Here is a 20,190-nt window from a genome sequence, read left to right as displayed (position 1 = left end):
GGTTTTAATTTAGCTTATTTCGCTGACTGGAAAATGCGCTAAATTAAAACCCAGTGAATATGTAAAATTTAGTATAGAACACATTATCTAAATGACGAAACCGTGAATTTAAAACCCACTGAATATGCCTGAAATGGTAAATCAGTGAAATTTAAACCCAGTGAAAATTAGACATTTTACAGTATATAAATTTGGCTGTTCACGATTGCCTCAAAGTTGAATTTGTGCTGTTTTCACCGGCTCTTCGACTAGCAATTCACAGCGTCCTTTGCTAAGCCCATAGAAATACATGGTACAGTGGTGCGCGTCTTAGCAACATAGAACATTCTGTGACGTAGATCCGCCCTGGAAGTACTTTGTGCTTGCATACAACATTTACAATGTGCAAAGTCTAAATAACAAGCAGAAATGCTTCATGATTATTTTTGTTGGTAGAATCATTAAAACTAAATCCAAATTAAGCTCTGAATGGTAAAACTCAAGTTCCTTCAGTGTGAACATTTCTAATGAGCTACGTCTCTTCTGTGATGAATGTTAAAGAATGGTACTTTCCATATCAATTGACCAATAAACAACTGTTTTAACTATGTTGTGCACAATCCCCAGACTTTCACTAAGCAGCAGGACTAATGGTTGGAATATAATGTCTAAATTGAGCGTAAATTATACAATCGCGTATCAGTCAGATAATCAATGCAAAATACAGTATGGCCAAAGACTTGACTTCAATGTTCAGTCCTTGGTTTGAATCATATTTGAATCACACAACAGTTGAATCACATAAATTAATTATTCATTTTTGACTTGGTAGCAGTGAAACTATCATCTGCTTCTGAAAACAATTGTATTTTAATGCAAATTTTCATAATTTGATGGCAATAAAAGTGTTTTTATGGACATTATATTGTGAAAACCATGTAACTTCATACTGTGACCTCGGTGAAATGTTTCAAAATTTTTCCTGATTTTTTCTGACTACCAATTTTATATGTTGTGTCATAAATCATGATTTAAGTTAACTGATTACATATATTTGTATAAACATACTTACATCCACAAATAAAATCAATGGTGAGGTCATCTTAGGTGATGGCAAAGTCATCTTAGGTGTGCTATGCTCATATTCAGCTTCGTGGATATACTGTTAAATTTCACTGTTTTCATATTTTAAGCATATTCATTAATTTTACATATTTACAGGGATTTTAATTACTGTATTTGCTCTATTAGTAGCACATGCACCTATGTAAATTAGAGATTTTTCTTTGGTCAAAATAAGGAATATTTAAATGCGCTGCCATTAAAGATGCCAATCTAATAAAGCAAAATGGTAGCCAATTTAACTTTTTGTAAAAAATTCAAATAATTAAATTTACAGTAAGTATGTGTCAATAAAGTTTTAATATGGAGTATTGGTTTATGATAGGTGCTCCAGACCCTACAGCAGGTGCCAGTGTCGATGATGATAACTGTTGGCATTTAGATGAGGAACAAGTCCAAGAACAAGTTAAAGCTTACTTATCACAAGGGGGTTATTATGACTCAGGGAAACAACTTAACTCCATGTTTGCTAAGGTATGTAAAATGGCTCTGTATAAATAGGATACTATGATAATTTGATGCTAATTAAAACATGGCTGACAATAACCATTTTCTTTTCTCAAAAATTCTGTTTTGTTATATCTTTAAAAACGCCAGAAATTAAAACATTCTAGTAATACTAATTGGTTCGCCCTTAGGCATTCATTCAATGTGCTCCCCTGGAAACAAGCATAGCATAATGTATAACGTGCATAACAATATATCTTGTCAATTTACCTCTATTGTATTCATAGTTATGATAATTACCAGGGGTAACGCATCTTTTTTTATCTAAAACAACAATAATTGGTCCCTACTCTGTAATCTAGAGATACCCCATCCTGATGTATTTATTTGTACATACCTAGATGATTTGTCAGAGCCATATCTGTGAACGCCCATTATTTATTGCATGTATTCAGAAATTCCTGTATAATATTACAGTTGAAACGTATGTGGACCATATCATATCATATCCTATATTGACTTGTTATAGTGAGACTAAACTCACTCCTGTATGTTTATTCATATTAGAACGCTAAATCTGAATGATAATTTTTCTAGGTCCGTGAAATGTTGAAAGTTCATGATTCCAATGGTGCTAGAATGTTGACATTGATTACGGAACAATTTCTGGCTGATCCTCGTCTCTTACTATGGAAACAACAAGGAACAACAATGACAGATAAATGCAGACAGCTATGGGATCAACTTGGTAAGTACATCTTAGTCTGTGACTAATAGTACTTAATCATAATGTATCATGTAAAATTGTTTTTAAATATGTTAATTATACTTGGTGACTGGAATGTCACGTCAGATTACAATTTCAAAGTATATTTCAAAAAAGTAATGCAGTTATCATTGCAGTTCAAAAACAGTGCAAGCATATCAAACATTGCAGTACACTATAGGACAATAAATACTACCAGTAAGTGGCAGGATGTGTGACCTCTAGAGGTCATGCATAAAGCCTATTAGTGTGCTCCTTCTGTGTTTCAGGGAATCTAAAATTGATTGCTTGATTCAGTATCTGAAAGCTCTCACTCGGTTCGTTATTATTGATTGAAATGTCCCATGTTTCATAATTTATTCACTCTACTGATAACTTGTATGTCTGTGGACATTACAGGAATAGATTTCAGATTTTACTTCATTTGTATTATTACCATATTTGCTTCATTAGTAGCGCAATCGTCTATGTGAATGACAGAGCTATGTCTGTGGTCAAAGTATGATCTATACAATAAATGCAATTTTTAGTGTGTGCGTTCTTTTCGTAAAGCAAACATGGTTTTCGTGGAAAGCCATCTTTACTTGTTGGAGTCATAATATATGTATTAATTCTCTTAGGTGCTTTGTGGATGTGTGTGGTATTGAACCCCCACAGTGGGAAAGTAGAAAAACAACTATGGAAAGAAAAACTGAAAAAATGGAGTGATATTGATGTCTGCCCACTAGAGGATGCGGACACTAGAAATACGCTATCTACTCCTGCTATTCATAATTTTAATAATCCAGGTGTGTTATAGATTGTATATACATGTGAATGGATTTAATTATTGAATTCTGGTAAAACCATGAAATATTGTAGCATTTTACCTTTGATCTCCAACACATTTAGTCATGGTGACTGTTACCAAATGCATCATGTGTATCAGATCACAATAATTGATATCATGAAAACAGTAAATATTTAAATTTTTCTGCTAAACATGAACACTATTACCGTATTTATCCGGGTATAAGCCCAGGGTCCTGAATATGGAAAATTGCCAAAAATTAGGGGTGGGCGTTTGCCAGGAGATCCCCGGCAAAAAAACAAAAATTTGTGAAAATTGACAACACGCAGATAGAACGGCAAATGAAAACATGCAACAGAAATAAATGAACAATATTCAACATTAGAAGTAAAATAAAATTAATGTATTGCTTATAATGTGACAAATAAACCAGAAGTAATAAAAATCAACAGTGAGGAATCATTTGAATTAGGATTTTCCCGCCGACAAACACTCCCAATATGCGTGAACTCAAAATGAATTAAAATGTCAGGGGTTAAACTGGGTAAAATGATTTCCGGTCTCGACAAATTACGAATCAACTGTCATACAAGATCAATAATAATTTACAAATTTACACTGTAAAAATTATAAAAATTCATAGCTGTTTGAAAAAACGTCTCAGATCTTTATTTGTACGTTCATTGCCGTCTTCGTCAAACTCAAAACCCTCAAAGTCCAAGTCGGCGTCACTGTAGCTGTTGAAACAAAATCCCTACAACTTCTTCCTGAAGTTCGTCGATATCGTCCCCCACAATTTGGACTTAGCACTTTTAATCTACGGATTTCGCAGTCTGTCAGCTTGGCACTTTTCATTCATGTCTAATCACAATAAAGAGACAAGAAAAATGGGGTCGCTCTGCTGCGATGGCACACGATGCTTTTGTTTACAGTCTGGCAATCATCTTTGACCTTTATGCATCTGCTTTACTGATTGGATAAGAATGACATCACTACTAGTATTTCATCATAAAGGTCAAATCGTGACATTGCTTTTTATCAGACTCGACGCTTATCAATCACGGTGAAAGTTATGATTCAGCAAGTTCCGGCGGTTGGAATGTCTCACTATATGGATATAGCGGTGGACTTGAAATAGGAAGTTTTTTTTTTATCCAAGGAAAGAAGAATAGTTTTCATAACAGAAATGCAATAGCGGTGATGAAAGATGGTAAAAAAGTTGGCAGTCTTCGGCGTGACATTGCAAAATTGCTGGCCCCAGTTACGGATTCGCAACCGCTACCAAATATTTCATAAAGCCAAAACAACGTGATTTCAACCACTCTCCCAGGTACGGGTTGCTACAATATTGCAACATTGGTTTCCTTGTCGACGACGCTAAAGCCGAACGAGTGAGACACTTGCTTAGCGGCTCTCCTTATACGATTTGCTTGAATCGTTTCTAAGGAAGCACAAACCAAACGGCCAGCCGTGCTACCCTGAAGACAGAAAGCTGTTACGACTATTTCGCGTTCACCTCTTGTTTTACGCAATTAAAAATTATATTTAAAGAACTTTTATAAGCATCACAACAGACTTCAAAAAAATCAACTGTTAATACAACCACAATCAACGAATAGAAAATAGTATTTTTTTATTTTTTGTGTAGAGAAAGACCCCCCCTGGGCATGTGTTTTATATGACCTCAACTTCTTTATTATGTCAAAGGGGGGGGGGCGTTTGCCCAGGCATGGACTCTTACCGGGATAAATATTCACTGTTTTTAACATTAGCATATTTGATGTTATATTCACTAGATTCTAAATTTACTTGTTCAAAGGAAACAATATTCTGTGGTTGAATTTCAATTTACCAAATTTAGGTGACAGTGAACAAAGCAAAAACCAGCAAATATACCCTGTACTTTATGCACGTGCTTTCTCTTGTAGGCCAAAATAGACATATTTTTTTGAATTGATAAATAAATCCTTCAGATTACTTGTGATAAAATCTGGTTGTGAGTCTCTTTAATCTCTGAAATCATCAATATGACTACCAATAGGCATAGATAAATACCTAAGCATATCCAGATTTTGTAGTAGAATATAACAGGTGTTTCTGTGGTCAAAATGGGTAATATTTCAACAATTCTCTATTCATTAGATGTAATTTTGGGTTTAAGTTCACTTTTGAAGACCAAATACAGTGTAGTTTTTTTACATTTTGGATTTTGACATTGCTGCATTTGCAGTATACTGACACATTCTGCTCATGTGATTGGATGTTTATTTATTGTTTTTAATTAATTTATGCTTGACACAGGGTAAATCCAGAGCAAGGATTGAATCATTGTGAAATTATTTTGTCCCAAAAAGCTCATATATTTTGCAAACCCCCCACAGAGTTTGCTTGTTTTGTGATCAGATATAAAGCTGCTAATAAGTGTAATTCCATAATTAAGTATTTTATTCTGTTTCCAGGTGCCTCTACTTCGAATAGAGCCCGAACTATTTTCAGTCGTGCAATAGATGCTTGTAATCTTGAATGGTGTAATCCACATCTACAAAATATCCTCTCAGACGATTATTATCATGGCCATAGTAACAATGGAGCAATGTTTGATCAGCATGGCCAACCTTTATGGACTGGTAAGTCATATATCTTCTATCTGTACGTTGTTGAACACCATTTATTCTAGATTCAACAATCTGCTGTTTTACTTTTTTAGACTGGAAATATACATAAATATATAATTTTTTCTCTCATTGATGTCAGTAGATAAGATAGGATGGCATCAGCTTAAGCCTACGACTCAGATTGATTATCACTCATATCTGTGACATCAATCCAGGAAAAATATTGTGGGACTATATATAATGATTATGTCACTTTGGAGTTTGGAACTTAGAACAATTTTCTGACTTGAATATTAGTATGTAGTGGGTTTCATTATCAAGTAAAGTTGGTCCTCTGTTAGTCCACTCACTGAAATAGCATAAATACAAGGAGCTAAAAGACTGGGTACATTGATGTAATTGATGAGAATCAACTTCTTTATTCTATGCTTTTTTGAGCATCATATAATTTAAGCAAGGACCGCTTATTGTTAGCATGTAAATAAATAGCATTAGAGTTTTGAAATGGTTTTTACTTCTTTTTCAGAGCACTTACCAACTGCATGTGCAAGAGTTGATGCATTGAGATCACATGGTTACCCAAAAGAAGCATTAAGATTGGCTGTTGCTATCGTACACAATATGAGATTACAGCAGTTAAAGTCCCAGTCAGATAGACGTAGTCGTGTTGGAAATGATGATGATAATGACGATGATGATGACATGGATGATAGTAAGTAACGTCATTATCAACAATCACTGAATTATGTGTGTGTGAATGAAATAGTTTGTATAGTTACTGTAGTGAGTATTGTTAATTTTGAACTGTGCATAATGCATAGTGAATGCGGTGTAGGTATAAACCAAACAAAATAGTAATAATAAGTACAATAGAAATGTGTACATATTCAGTTCTCATGATAGTGACCTTTTGAAATACATCAAACCTAAAACGGTTCCAATGTACAGTCTTGTGACATTTTCTGAGATATAAAATGTTCTATGATTGATGCACATATGAACGAGTGAAGAAGAAATTATTTGTTATTTGATGTTCAAGATGAAACACAGCATACCAGTACTCAAAAATGCTCGACGACTCTGTAAAATAGTTCATAACTACATTATGTGATCAACTTTTTAGCTCCGCTGTCGACTTTGTCGAGCGGAGCTTATCATATGAGTGATTGTCCGTCGTCCGTGTCAATGTTTTACTTTTTTGACTTCTTCTTGAAAACTACAAGCCTGAATGCTTTGATACTTGGTGTATATGTACCTTGGGTAGACCTCTCTTAGGTTTGTTCATTTCATGTTGATATCTTCAATTCTCTAATTTTGGTGAATATTTTTGTCATTTTTGGTAAAAAGTGATATTTTCGACTTCTTGTTAAAAACCGCAAGTGCAATTGCTTTGATATTACATCTATAGGTACTACATGTGGACCTCTCTCAGATTTGTTCATTTTGTAATGATATCTTTAATTCTCTAATTTTGGTGAATATTTTTGTCATTTTTGGTAAAAAGTGATATTTTCGACTTCTTGTTAAAAACCGCAAGTGCAATTGCTTTGATATTACATATATAGGTACTACATGTGGACCTCTCTCAGAATTGTTCATTTTGTAATGATATCTTTAATTCTCTAATTTTGGTGAATATTTTTATCATTTTTGGTAAAAAGTGATATTTTCGACTTCTTGTTAAAAACTGCAAGTCCAATTGCTTTGATACTACATATATAGGTACTACATGTGGACCTCTCTCAGATTTGTTCATTTTGTGATGATATCTTCAATTCTCTAATTTTGGTGAATATTTTTGTAATTTTTGTTAAAAAGTGATATTTTCGACTTCTTGTTAAAAACCACAAGTCCGATTGCTTTGATATTACATATATAGGTACTACATGTGAACCTCTCTCAGATTTGTTCGTTTCGTGATGATATCTTCGATTCTATAATTTTGGTGAATATTTTTGGCATTTTTGGTAAAAAGTGATATTTTCGACTTCTTGTTAAAAACTGTAAGTCCGATTGCTTTGATACTATACATATTGTTCATTTTCTAATGATATCTTCAGTTCTTTAATTGAAATGTGCATTGCTAACAGCGGAGCTATCTCAGCCGATAGGCTGCTTGTATGATGTTCAGACTGATTCCACACTTTGAATTTTGTAGTTGCTTTAATGATCTTCTTTATTAGGCATAGTGTTCTACAGTGTGTAAAAATGATACAACCATCTATCGATCCTCCAATGGGAACAGACGTACTAAAATGTCTCAATCGATCAGCCAATGGGAACAGACGTACTAAAATGTCTCAATCGATCAGCCAATGGGAACAGACGTACTAAAATGTCTATCTTATTAACAGGTGTATGTAGGAGTATAGGTCAAAGGTTACTACAGCTAGGTAGCAGTAAAGAAGGATGGATTGGTCATCCATTGGATCCTATTGGTTGTCTTTTTGATACATTAACTGATATATCAGTTACTAGAGATGAAAGCCAAGCTGGCACTACTACTACTACTGGTAAGTCACATACAAAAAACATAGCAATGTACTACATGGAACATGAAACAGTGTTTTTTTTTTTAAAGTATTTTGATCGTAGATTGAAAGAAATGTAAATTATGATAGGTACAATTAGCTGTTATTTTTTCCTGCCAAATTTTGTTTAAATATATTTTAAATAGTATTTTGGGGGACTTTTTATATTGCAGTTTAATGAGGGATCATGTGATTATCACAGATCATTAAAAAAAATACTTGATATAACTGATTAATTGGGACGTGTTTCTTATATTTTTAATAGCCAAGTTGTGTGAATACACCAGACAAACCAAATTAAATAGTTAGTCTAAATAGTTCAATCACATGCAGTGTGTATTGATTTATTGTGTATTTTGGTAGTAGTAAACCACCTGTCACAATTTGCTTGTGTACTACACTCTTACTATGCTCAAATCTTTCAAATTTCACTTGTATGTAACTGATTAAATTTTTACATGTGGGAAAACAAAAACATATTTTCATATACAAATCATTCACTTCAATCAATTTTTGTTAGCTCCGCTGTCGACTTTGTCGAGCGGAGCTTATCATATGAGTGATTGTCCGTCGTCGTCGTCCGTGTCAATGTTTTACTTTTTCGACTTCTTCTTGAAAACTACAAGCCTGAATGCTCTGATACTTGGTGTGTATGTACCTAGGGTGGACCTCTCTTAGATTTGTTCATTTCATGATGATATCTTCAAATCTCTAATTTTGGTGAATATTTTTGTCATTTTTGGTAAAAGTGATATTTTCGACTTCCTGTTAAAAACCGCAAGTCCAATTGCTTTGATATTACATATTTAGGTACTACATGTGGACCTTTCTCAGATTTGTCCATTTTGTGATGATATCTTCAATTATCTAATTTTGATGAATATTTATGTCATTTTTGGTAAAAAGTGATATTTTTGAATTCTTGTTGAAAACAGAAAGTCCGATTGCTATACATACTATACATATTGTTCATTTTCTAATGATATCTTCAGTTCTTTAATTGAAATGTGTCTTGCTAACAGCGGAGCTATCTCAGCCGAGAGGCTGCTTGTTTTGACTAAAAGTAATCTTCCAGCTGTCTAGGTGATGTTTACATATGTATATCACCTGTGCATCGGAAGATTGTATCTGTGCATTCATCTTATCCGATATAGTCCATTACAGTGTAATCGTTAAAAAAATGCAGCTTGTTACTATGGTAGCTGAAGAGATTAATACAAATTGTGTTGCTTGCTTGCAAATGTAATTCAGAAAATATGACACCAGGCAGATGTGAAGTCACCATGCGTTCTATTAATTTCCAATATGAGCAACTATGAAAGTTAACACGACTGAAACCTACATAAATACAATAAATAGTCAAGATTAATACAATGTCATTGGAGGTATGGAGATCATAATTCCAAGTAGAAACCATGATATCAAAATAGAATAGTTTAGCTACTATGTAAGTACTGAATGTACGAACTACACAATAAACTGAATCATGCCTCTCAATAGACTCAAGTCGACGCATAGAGACTTCTATTTTTTCATGAATATAAATAACATCTAATGCGAGTCACAGAAATAATATTGCACTAGAGTAAAGCGTATAAAAACTCACCCCAACCAGTACGATTCAGTGACACCCTATATAATTACATAGTTTCTTTTTACAACACACCTGCAATAATTTAGAACAAATAAACGAGTCGTGATAACTGCTGAACTTGAATCATAACCATTCGCACATTTAAACAGTGCCACAAACTCGGACCAGTTCTCATTTAGAAAAACTACAATTCCACAAATATATACACAAATATTACATAAATATTACGCAAATACAATAAGAAAAATGAACAATTCATAATAAGTTTATGTATCCCGAATAACTAATTACCACGATGAACAGGTGAAATGGGCTTTCAACGTTGTTCCGTGCAAACAATGGGTACGTGTGGTGTACATGCACCTACTTGTGTTTTACAAGTTAATGAAATATACAATGTTTACACTAAATTTTCTACAAAATACGTTTCAAATATTAGCTATCATCTTACCGAAAGTGAATTCATAAACATGGATAGTAGATGGGAAATACTGCACGGGTTGTCGTCCCTCAGTGGTTTCAAAGCGATGCTCTTGCCGCAAATCTCAGTGACCAACTGACTGGATGTCAAGTTGAGCACCACTGCGCATGCGCAAAGTAAATTACAAGGCTAATTAGAATGTTAATGCATTTGACCTGTCACACTAAGAAGATGCTATGTATTATATTTGTACAGTAGGTGACATAGCCAGTACATCAGTAACTACAACAAGACCAAACTATGTGCACATCAAAGTTCCAGCAAGTCATGATCCGAATGAAACATTTCTGATGTTGGCTTTTGAAGCTGCTCTTATTGGCTTGGGACAGCAACGTATAATGCCTCTCGGGCTATATGCCCAGGAGAAAGCGTGCAGAGCTGAGGAAGATTTGATTACTAAACTACAACATATTGACTTGGATGCAAATCTTGTTTCTGTCCTACGCAAACAGGCCAATCTACTTTTGCAAGGTTTGCACGTTATTTTATCAATATTTTAGTTTTTTAAGTTGTACCATTTTACCTTGCTTAACTTGTAGTCATTGTTGTTGTCATAGTTATACATAAAAACATTACCATGTACAAAATTGGCAAAATGTTACAATTAAAAATTGCTTAAGATAAGTAGTCAAAAGTTTTTTTTTTTAAATTATGTTTTGAATTAGCATGTAGCCTAATGTAATGGATGATCATTCCAATCATAGAAAACTTTTGTTTTGTTTTACAGGTGGTCGAAAGAGTGGTTTAGGGGTTTGTGTGGCCACAGATAGTGTTCCTATGCATACATTTTCTCGCTATCTTTTCAATGCATTGTTGCCGTTTGATGCTGATTTAGCCTATTGCATCGGTCTTAGAGCTATGAGGTAAGTTGTGCTTCTCCACTCCACTTCACTATGTTGAATTATTAGGCATGCAATTGTATGGAACAGTTGCACAGAGATATTCACAATCCCTGAAACATGAGGTTTCACCATATTGGCTGTTCCTTTCCAAATGAGAGAGATTTTTACATGCAGTAAGACTGGCTTAACCTAAGAATTTTACCCATCTAACCCAAATGCGGTTGATTTGTATCCACAGTAGAAAAGACATAATCTCAGTGACCTACATTGAGACAGGCTTAATGTGGGAGAAAATGATTTTACCCACCCCACCAAATGAGGAAGTTTTGTACCCCCAGTGAGGCAGGCTTAACCTTGTTGCCTGCCCACCCTACCCAATCCCCAAGAAGATTTGTACCCGCCTCAATGAAAAAAACCTCCAAACCCCCACTAGGATGAACAAGGTTTATAGGTTTCAGATATTTGTTTTACCCAAGTTAGATTTAGCGGATAGTAGGATTGTGTTACAAGCCACTGCAAGTATAACTGACGATGGCATTTATAATTGCAGATTACCAGTACTGGATAGTGCTGGAGAGAATGGTCAAAATGTCACTGGACGGTATCCTAGATGGTTTGTATTGGTACATGTAGAAACTGAACAATGTGAGTTAGCAGTGTGTATGCTGACGGCGGCTAAAAGTAAGTATCCTGCTGTATTCTGAGGGGGGGGGGGGGGGGTCATCCAGGCATTTTCCCTGCCTGGTAACCATCATGATAAAAAGGTCGAAAACTCTCAGAAAACAGTACTTTGGGCTAGTTTTCAAGATCCCCTTGAACAGTATCAAGATTACCCGTACATGTGCAACATTTATAAATTTGGCATCGCAGGATTACTTCAATGATGAATTTGTTCTGTTTTCTTGACTGTAGCTGTTTTCACCGGCTCTTTTGTCCTGTGTTCCACAGCAGCTTGTGGAGAGTCCATAGAAATCCATGGTAGTGGTATGCATCTTAGCATAGAACGTAGCTCCGCTCTTGAGAATAATTTTTAATGAACATGCTCATTGTTTTATGATACACTGTGCTATCTATACTGTATTCAAAATGTATAGGTACTACCATTAAAGTCCTAATATAAACCGCATACGTAATAGTAACCGCACCCCCAATTCCGGCTTCGGGGTTAAAGAGTTCTTAACAAAAATTGAAAACTTGAAAAGTACCTATTACTAACCGCACCCCCAATTCAACAAGACCGTGACTGACTTCATTGTTTCAACCAGCTGTTCCAAAACGACATTGTTCCTAATCTTATTCATTTGTTTCGACAACATGGCTAAAAATATTCACACCTATTTATTGTTCAGCGGTGATAAGATGTCAGACAGGCAATGAAACTGCTTTTGTTCTGGCGGCGACCTCTGTCAATACTCTTTCTGAATATGTCTGTGTTTCGTAAGTTTTAGACAATGAGCTTTTATCACCGTAAAAGTGTTAAACTGAGCATTGAAGAATAATTTATCTTTTGAAAACAAATAATTTCTTGATTTAAAAAAAAAATCATGCCGTTTTCCCATGGAAATCAAAGGCAAAAGATCGCACTACATTATCGGTAAATCTCTTCCGTGTTCACCATGAGGTCGCTGAACTGTCATTAACATATTTAAATGAGCTATGTAATTTAGACACGTGGGCACCATCCAGCATTTTGATTGGTTAATTAGCAACTTGACCTATCCGATCAATAATACGTCCCGTGAGCATTCAAAAACATGGCGGATATCGTATCGGCTGTTTACATGTGACTGAAATCATTCGCTTACGGGGAAACTAAGTTGAATTTTACTTGCATTTTATAACAATTCAACGAATTTATTTTTCGTGCGTTATTGTAATCACTACTAAATAATAATCACGAATATCAACACTTCGAAAACAAGTAAGTTATTCACTTGTGACCCGCAGCATGGCCGGATCGAGCTACCGTTATGTGATCATTTGCTACTAAGCAGTGCATTCGTGTTTTTATTTGAAACTTCTGTTAGAATATACTTTTCGTTACCAAGAAAATTAAAAAAATAAATGCATATTACATTAAAAATACCGAGTATTTTTTGTATCATGTTGAATTTTTTTTTGATTGACTGTAATTTTTCAACATTTCGTAACGCCTATTTTAGAACCAAAATAAGGCCTATTCAAGAGATTGTACGGTGTATTGTTTGTTTTGTGCATGTGTTGTGGACAAAAAATGACCACGCTCATTTAGTGATTTTTTTTCATGTACTTGCATGAACAATGCTTACAAAATCAATTCCCTGTGATTTTCAATAATGTATCTTTTCTCTCTCCATTATGATTGCAGGTGATCCTAGAAGATTACGTAAAGTACTACATTCAGCTCAGCAGAACATTCACAGTTCTTCCCACCTATTCAAATTAGCGCAAGATGTGTTCAAGGCATCTACACCAGTTGATGGAGCAACACACCATTCATTACTCAATGCAGCGTTTGAGTTGGGGCTTCATGTCATGAGAATGACATTATCCACTTTGAATTGGCGTCGCCGTGAGATGGTACGTTGGATGGTGACGTGTGCCACAGAGATCGGTGTCAGTGCACTAGTCAGCATTATGCAATCATGGTACCAATTTTTTACACCCACCGAAGCTACATCAATGGTTGCCATGACAGTTGTTTCCCCAAGCACTGCTCTTCAGTTGCGACTGGACTACCAACAACAAGAAGAATTAGCTAGTTGTGCACGGAACTTAGCCTTACAGTGTGCTGCCAAGGATCCTCCTAACTGTGCTTTATGTGCCCTTACATTGTGTGAGAAAGACCCAATCGCATTTGAAACTGCCTATCATATCGTCTTTGATGCTGCCAATGGAATTATGAATTCAACTCAACTATTTACGGTTGCTAGGTATATGGAACATCGTGGCTATCCGATTCGAGCTTATAAACTAGCTTTACTTGCTATGAGAAATCTTTCATTAGCTTACAACCAAGATACCCATCCCACTATTAATGATGTGCACTGGGCTTGTGCTTTAAGCCACTCATTAGGGAAATCGGAATTAAGTACAATGATGCCACTTGTTGTGAAAAGTGTACAGTGTGCTTCAGTCCTGGCTGATATACTCAGAAGGTAAGATGAACCTAAGATGAAAAATTATTCTGAAAAAAACTTACAATATATGCTGTCAGTAATGCATACATTTATGTAAATGAGGTGTGGTTTCAGTATCATGTATACAGTTAATGTAATTTTTAGGTTTTGTGTGCTTCTTCAAATGAGCTAATACAAGGCTATAAAAATTGCAAGTGTTTACATATATGCTCTGGAACCATGTGTTAAGGTTCCTTTTGAAGACTGTTATCAACAGTTACCACATCAAGGTCTGCAACTTTAAAATGCTGTAAATTATTCCAACATCACTCTCGGTTACATGTATGTTTCTGGGCGCTATAGCTGTCTGGATACCTGTCAGTATTAGCTTAGCATGATAAAGTAATGGTAGGTTACTTGATGAATTTGGGAGGCACAAATTAGCATAACAGCAAAGTATGCATGTCTGTGATATTCCTGTACTGAAATATTACACCGGTTGAGGTATATGAGGCATAAAATTAGCATGACAACGACGTATGAATTCCTGTAATATTCATATACTGAAATATTACACCTGATGAGGTATGGGGCATAAAATTAGCATAACTAAGATGTATGAATTCCTGTAATATTCATATACTGAAACTTTACACCGGTTGAGGTATGAGGCATAAAATTAGCATGACAGGATGTATGAATTCCTGTAATATTCATATACTGAAATATTACACAAGTTGGGGTATGAGGCATAAAATTAGCATAACTAAGATGTATGAATTCTTGTAATATTCATATACTGAAACTTTACACCAGTTGAGGTATGAGACGTAAAATTAGCATAACAAAGACGCATGAATTCCTGTAATATTCATATACTGAAACTTTACACCGGTTGATGTATGAGGCCTAAAATTAGCATAACAAAGACGTATGAATTCTTGTAATATTCATATACTGAAACTTTACACCGGTTGATGTATGAGGCCTAAAATTAGCATAACAAAGACGTATGAATTCTTGTAATATTCATATACTGAAATATTACACAAGTTGGGGTATGAGGCGTAAAATTAGCATGACAAAAATGTATGAATTCTTGTAATATTCATATACTGAAATATTACACAAGTTGGGGTATGAGGCGTAAAATTAGCATAACAAAAATGTATGAATTCTTGTAATATTCATATACTGAAATATTACACAAGTTGGGGTATGAGGCATAAAATTAGCATAACAAAGATGAAAACCTGTGATATTCATATTCTAAAATCTTTCACCTAATGACACAAAATTCACTTAAAGTATGAACAACTGCAAGATTAGTTTTAGCATACTGATTCTGTATTTGTACTCATGTTTATTTTCTTTTTGATTCAGATGTACTCTCTCTGCACCTGGTATTGGTGGTCTCCCTGATGGACGTCGTCGTGGTAACAAAATATTGTCATATGACAAGGCACCTTTACGTCAGTTATTAGATGCCGCTATTAGTGCTTATATCAACACTGCTCATTCAAGATTGACACATATAAGTCCAAGACATTATGGTGATTTTATTGACTTTTTGAGTAAAGCGAGAGAGACATTTCTTCTTGCTCATGATGGACATATACAGTTTGCCAAATTAATCGACAATCTGAAGACTATCTACAAAGGCAAGAAGAAACTAATGCATCTAGTACGGGAACGTTTCGGATGACATTGGAGGTTCGCAACCAATTGCAATGCAATTGGCTTCCTAGAGAATTATGGCAAATAAATATTTTCCATCAATAAAATTAATATTTTTCATATAAGTAATGAAGTAGAGCATATTTATGCATTATGCTGAAAATATTATTTAAAACCATCCTAGCATGCATACTTCATGACATTATACGACCTTTTCTACATTTTTTTGTTTGCAATACGTTTTATTTATTTATGTACATAAACAGAATTTTTTATTGTTTGTATATCATATGCAAATATGCTACGACTCACCAAGTATTTGCACTAGTTTGTAATTTTCACCCTTATTTTTGATTATTATGCCTAATTTTTTTTATGTATATACATCTATTTATTTATATGAAATCACGGCTTCTGATTATGTGGTACTTTTTATATCATATGGCATTGGATTGCCGCTTTTATCAAGAGTGTCTACCTCATTGAGAGATGACTTATCCCCACCTGTCATTTCATAATCAATAACAAGTACTATTGATTCTTGACTATATATGTTATTTGTGATAAAAATAAGGTTTTCTTTTTATATGATTGCAGTGTTTGCAACTTCCAGATTTTGAAATAAATTCTATTGAATGTGACTAGATATAATCTACATAGAATACAGTTTAATGTAACTTGTGTCTTGTGTAATCATGGTTGTTTTGCTTGTACTTTTCTATCTTGTTTAAATGAAATTGATTTAAGAAGCTATACATTGCCAATAACAACATTCCTCAATACCTTCGTCTGGCATTTCTTGCTGACATCTTCTTGACAGTACTGGTGCCTAAAATGACCAGTTAGTAGCAATTATGATGTAGTTGCACTGTTTAATAATCATAGTTTTGGTGACCGATAAAAAACTTAAACATCCGTAAAATCTTCCATTATATTAATGAAATATTGTATGTTGTTTGTGTTGGTTACTTTGTAATATGGCTTTATATGTTGCTCTCGAAACCTTGAGCTTTTAGATTTAGCTGAAATGCTGCAGTAAATATTTAAAACATGCTCAGATACAATCAGTGGCAGTTGCATGCAAATTTCTTTAGCAAAGTTTTTTTGGGAATTTTGGTTTATTACTAATATGTAATACATTAGTTTTTTCAGATTGACGTTTGATTGTTGTTGCATATCTTGCTACAGCTGACAAATAGGCTGCTGTGCTTTTAAAAAGTTACTTGTCGTTATTTTTCTAACCGATAAACCATAACCGAGTTATCCATCCTTGTATTAGGTGGCAAAAGGGCTGCTACTTAAACCTAAAGTAATAACATTCTCTTTGTCGTTTCATATATGCGACTGCTATGAATTCATTTTCCTGTAATTGGAATATTTGTACACATTTTTCTGAGCGTGAAATCAATATGCAATTTTATTGAGATCAAAATTGGTGTTTCTGGTCATGTTCCTTTCAGCAACATTTGCTGCTGACAAAATTCCTCTGGTTCATTTTCCACTAACTCCAATTTAAAATGCTCAAGAACCATTTGATTGTTGCCAAGTCAAATAATATAATCATGATATTTATATTCAGAATTTCGTACTGCATAAGTGTATTTCATAATTCTGTCAACTTTGTGTCTTTAGAGCTACTATAAAAAATTTATTTTAATTAGAAATTTTACAAGTATATAATTTTTATTTAATTTTTTTGTTCAAAAATGCATTTCCAGTTTTTATTCTGGGGAATTTATAACGAAAATCATGTTTTGTTTTTTCAACTTTTTTTCATATGTATATGGTACTGGTGAAGTGTTTGGTTTTTGAATGTCCAAGATGAAATTGTCATCTTTATTTTGCTTCAGTATGTGTCTTTAGCTGTTAAATGATAATATGGTCTTAGCACAACCAGCATCCAATGTATCTGCAACAATGTATATATATTTGACTTGAAACATTACCTCGGTGAGAAGGCTGTGCTGAGATGCAGCTGGTGTCCATTCAACATTCTATAGATTGTTATCCCTTTTTACCGGTTGTGCTAGACATATAGTAAACTAATTGCCACGTATAAATGCACACAGTAATAGTTAGATGTATATCATGAAGCTTTTCATATCATCCAAGAGATAGATATTCAAGATTCAAGTTGTTGAATACATTGCTGAAACAAGGTACCATTTGAACTACCGATGTACTTGTTATATGATTTTATGTCCAGTTCTTTTTTTTGTTACTGTGCATGTTAATTAGATATACTGTTTCAGGAGAGTTACTTGCCTCTTCTGGACAAGAATTTCATATTTATTTGCAGAAAAGGTAATGTTTGAAAAAAAATGTGTACTCTAATATTGAAAATAAATGATTTGCAAGTGTAATCATTGCTGTGTTTTTTATTTGTTTGAAGTCTGAACAAGTTCGAGTTTAGTCTCTGTCCGTATATATGTTCTCTGTTTAGTTTATGGCCAATGTTTGAAGCTTAATTCTGAGCTGATTTTCATTTCTCTTGTTCTGGTGAAATTCAAACTGCTGAGCATGTATCATATTCTGGTGAATAACTCAGTTAGCAATTTTCTGTTTACTGTGAGATCCTACGTGAATTCAAATGTAAAAACAAGACAAAGGTCATAGTGGGATTTAATAATTGCTGAGCACTTCGCACATTTTGGTGAATTACTTGTTAAATTCAAACTTGATTGCTCAGTAAAAATTTAGCTTCACCTCCTCAAAAAATAACAAATCACTAGGGCAACACAACTTGTTTTTACACCACTGTTATGCTGAGTGACTAGATATTTGTGATTCAGTCAGCATTTTTCAGACCTGGACAGGGAAGATTGCTTGTGACTTCTGATGAACAATTTCTATAAAATCTAATGGTATTGGTTAGTATCTTTGAGCATGGCAGATTTACCATGCTCAAACTTTCAAGAAACTTAATTTTTATGTTAATAATGGCTATTATGCAAATGCTTTCAAAAATGTTTTGGAGTAGACTGGTCAGGTGTATTGCTGGTCATGCCATAAAAACACCATTTACAATTTTACAGGACAAGAGTAAAATGGCTACATGCCATTTTAGCAACTTGGACGTAATGCATGAATGAACAGAATCTAAATTTAGTCAACAATTTCATTGTAAGAATATACCTCATTTTATATATTAGTGAAACTGTTGATAACCAAAAGGGGAGTTTTACAGTTTATGGGAGAAATCAGGCGTTCATTCAATAGTTTAAGTTTTAGCATGGTTTGAAAAATTCTTATTTACTATCTAACGTTTCCAAAATAGTTACAATACTCATCGATCGATCTAATCATGCTACTCTTCATACACAACTATAATTAACGCACTTCCAAATTACTATCATTACAATTTTTATTACAGCAAATGACAAGCAAACACGGTTGAAAGGAGTCAGTGCTTGGTGAATTTATCTAATTCCTACTACACAGCATAAAATGATGTAAAGGACTTACACTTGCATAGCACAAATCTTCACACGGCAGAATGTGGGATGAGACTGATAATTTAAAATAAAAAACAACATAATTTGAATCATACAGAAAAGAATTGTATTTTGAATCAAACAGAACATGTTTTGATTCAGAGAGAATATGATACTTTTGACGTAACAAGGGTATTCCCTTCATCTTTATAAACATTTATATTTTTCAAAGGCAATTGAATTCAATCAGCCAATCAACAATTATTGTTGGTTACGATGTCATTTGAAAACATTGCAATATTATTCAATCAGTCAATTGAAAGAAACCTTGTTTCAGTTTGAATTGTGAAATTTTTAATTACAACTATGAAGGGAATGCCCTTGTTGCACCAAGAGTATTTTTACAAAATATAATTCAATGTATAATTGAAGCCAGCATTTTATTGCCAAAGTTGAGCATTTGAGAAATATTAAAAATGCACCCCATTATTAAATTCCTTTTCTTCCACTTATTCCAAAGTAACCCAGAGTTGTTAGTAACCTTAATAATCAACTAATCCTCTGTCCATGTATATCTACTGTCAAAACACAGCATTCTAAAAACAATCCAGTAAGGTACAAATCAGCTCTCCTGCTAAACATACAAATTGTTATTGAAATATCATTTTACATAATTGTATTCTCCCACACCAATGTCTGGATAGCCCTCTCAATCTAATATCTGGATACTGTTCTTTCCAGGTCTAATTTTAGGACATCCCTCTCAATTCAATGTCTGGATAATCTCTCCTCTTGATTTAATTCTTGGCTATCC

At 34.1% G+C, this 20,190-nt stretch overlaps 1 protein-coding gene across 1 annotated transcript in view; it reads left to right on the top strand.

Moving 5' to 3' along the window:
• Window positions 1-18,305, top strand: part of LOC100372912 (zinc finger SWIM domain-containing protein 5-like) — a 42,646-nt gene extending 24,341 nt beyond the window's left edge. Inside the window, exons 3-13 of the mRNA XM_085503229.1 lie at window positions 1,427-1,575; window positions 2,146-2,296; window positions 2,935-3,102; window positions 5,564-5,731; window positions 6,246-6,431; window positions 8,074-8,232; window positions 10,521-10,796; window positions 11,053-11,188; window positions 11,718-11,848; window positions 13,515-14,304; window positions 15,649-18,305. Of these exons, the coding sequence (XP_085359355.1) occupies window positions 1,427-1,575; window positions 2,146-2,296; window positions 2,935-3,102; window positions 5,564-5,731; window positions 6,246-6,431; window positions 8,074-8,232; window positions 10,521-10,796; window positions 11,053-11,188; window positions 11,718-11,848; window positions 13,515-14,304; window positions 15,649-15,970 (2,636 nt within the window). The 3' untranslated portion in view covers window positions 15,971-18,305. The remainder of the gene's footprint in view (window positions 1-1,426; window positions 1,576-2,145; window positions 2,297-2,934; window positions 3,103-5,563; window positions 5,732-6,245; window positions 6,432-8,073; window positions 8,233-10,520; window positions 10,797-11,052; window positions 11,189-11,717; window positions 11,849-13,514; window positions 14,305-15,648) is intronic.
• Window positions 18,306-20,190: the final 1,885 nt, after the last annotated feature.

The sequence above is a fragment of the Saccoglossus kowalevskii genome, chromosome 9, assembly GCF_978046115.1.
Source record: "Saccoglossus kowalevskii chromosome 9, keSacKowa6.1, whole genome shotgun sequence".
NCBI lineage: Eukaryota > Metazoa > Hemichordata > Enteropneusta > Harrimaniidae > Saccoglossus > Saccoglossus kowalevskii.
The sequence above is the reverse complement of the archived record's forward strand: the minus strand, read 5'-3'. Positions and strand labels throughout refer to the sequence as shown.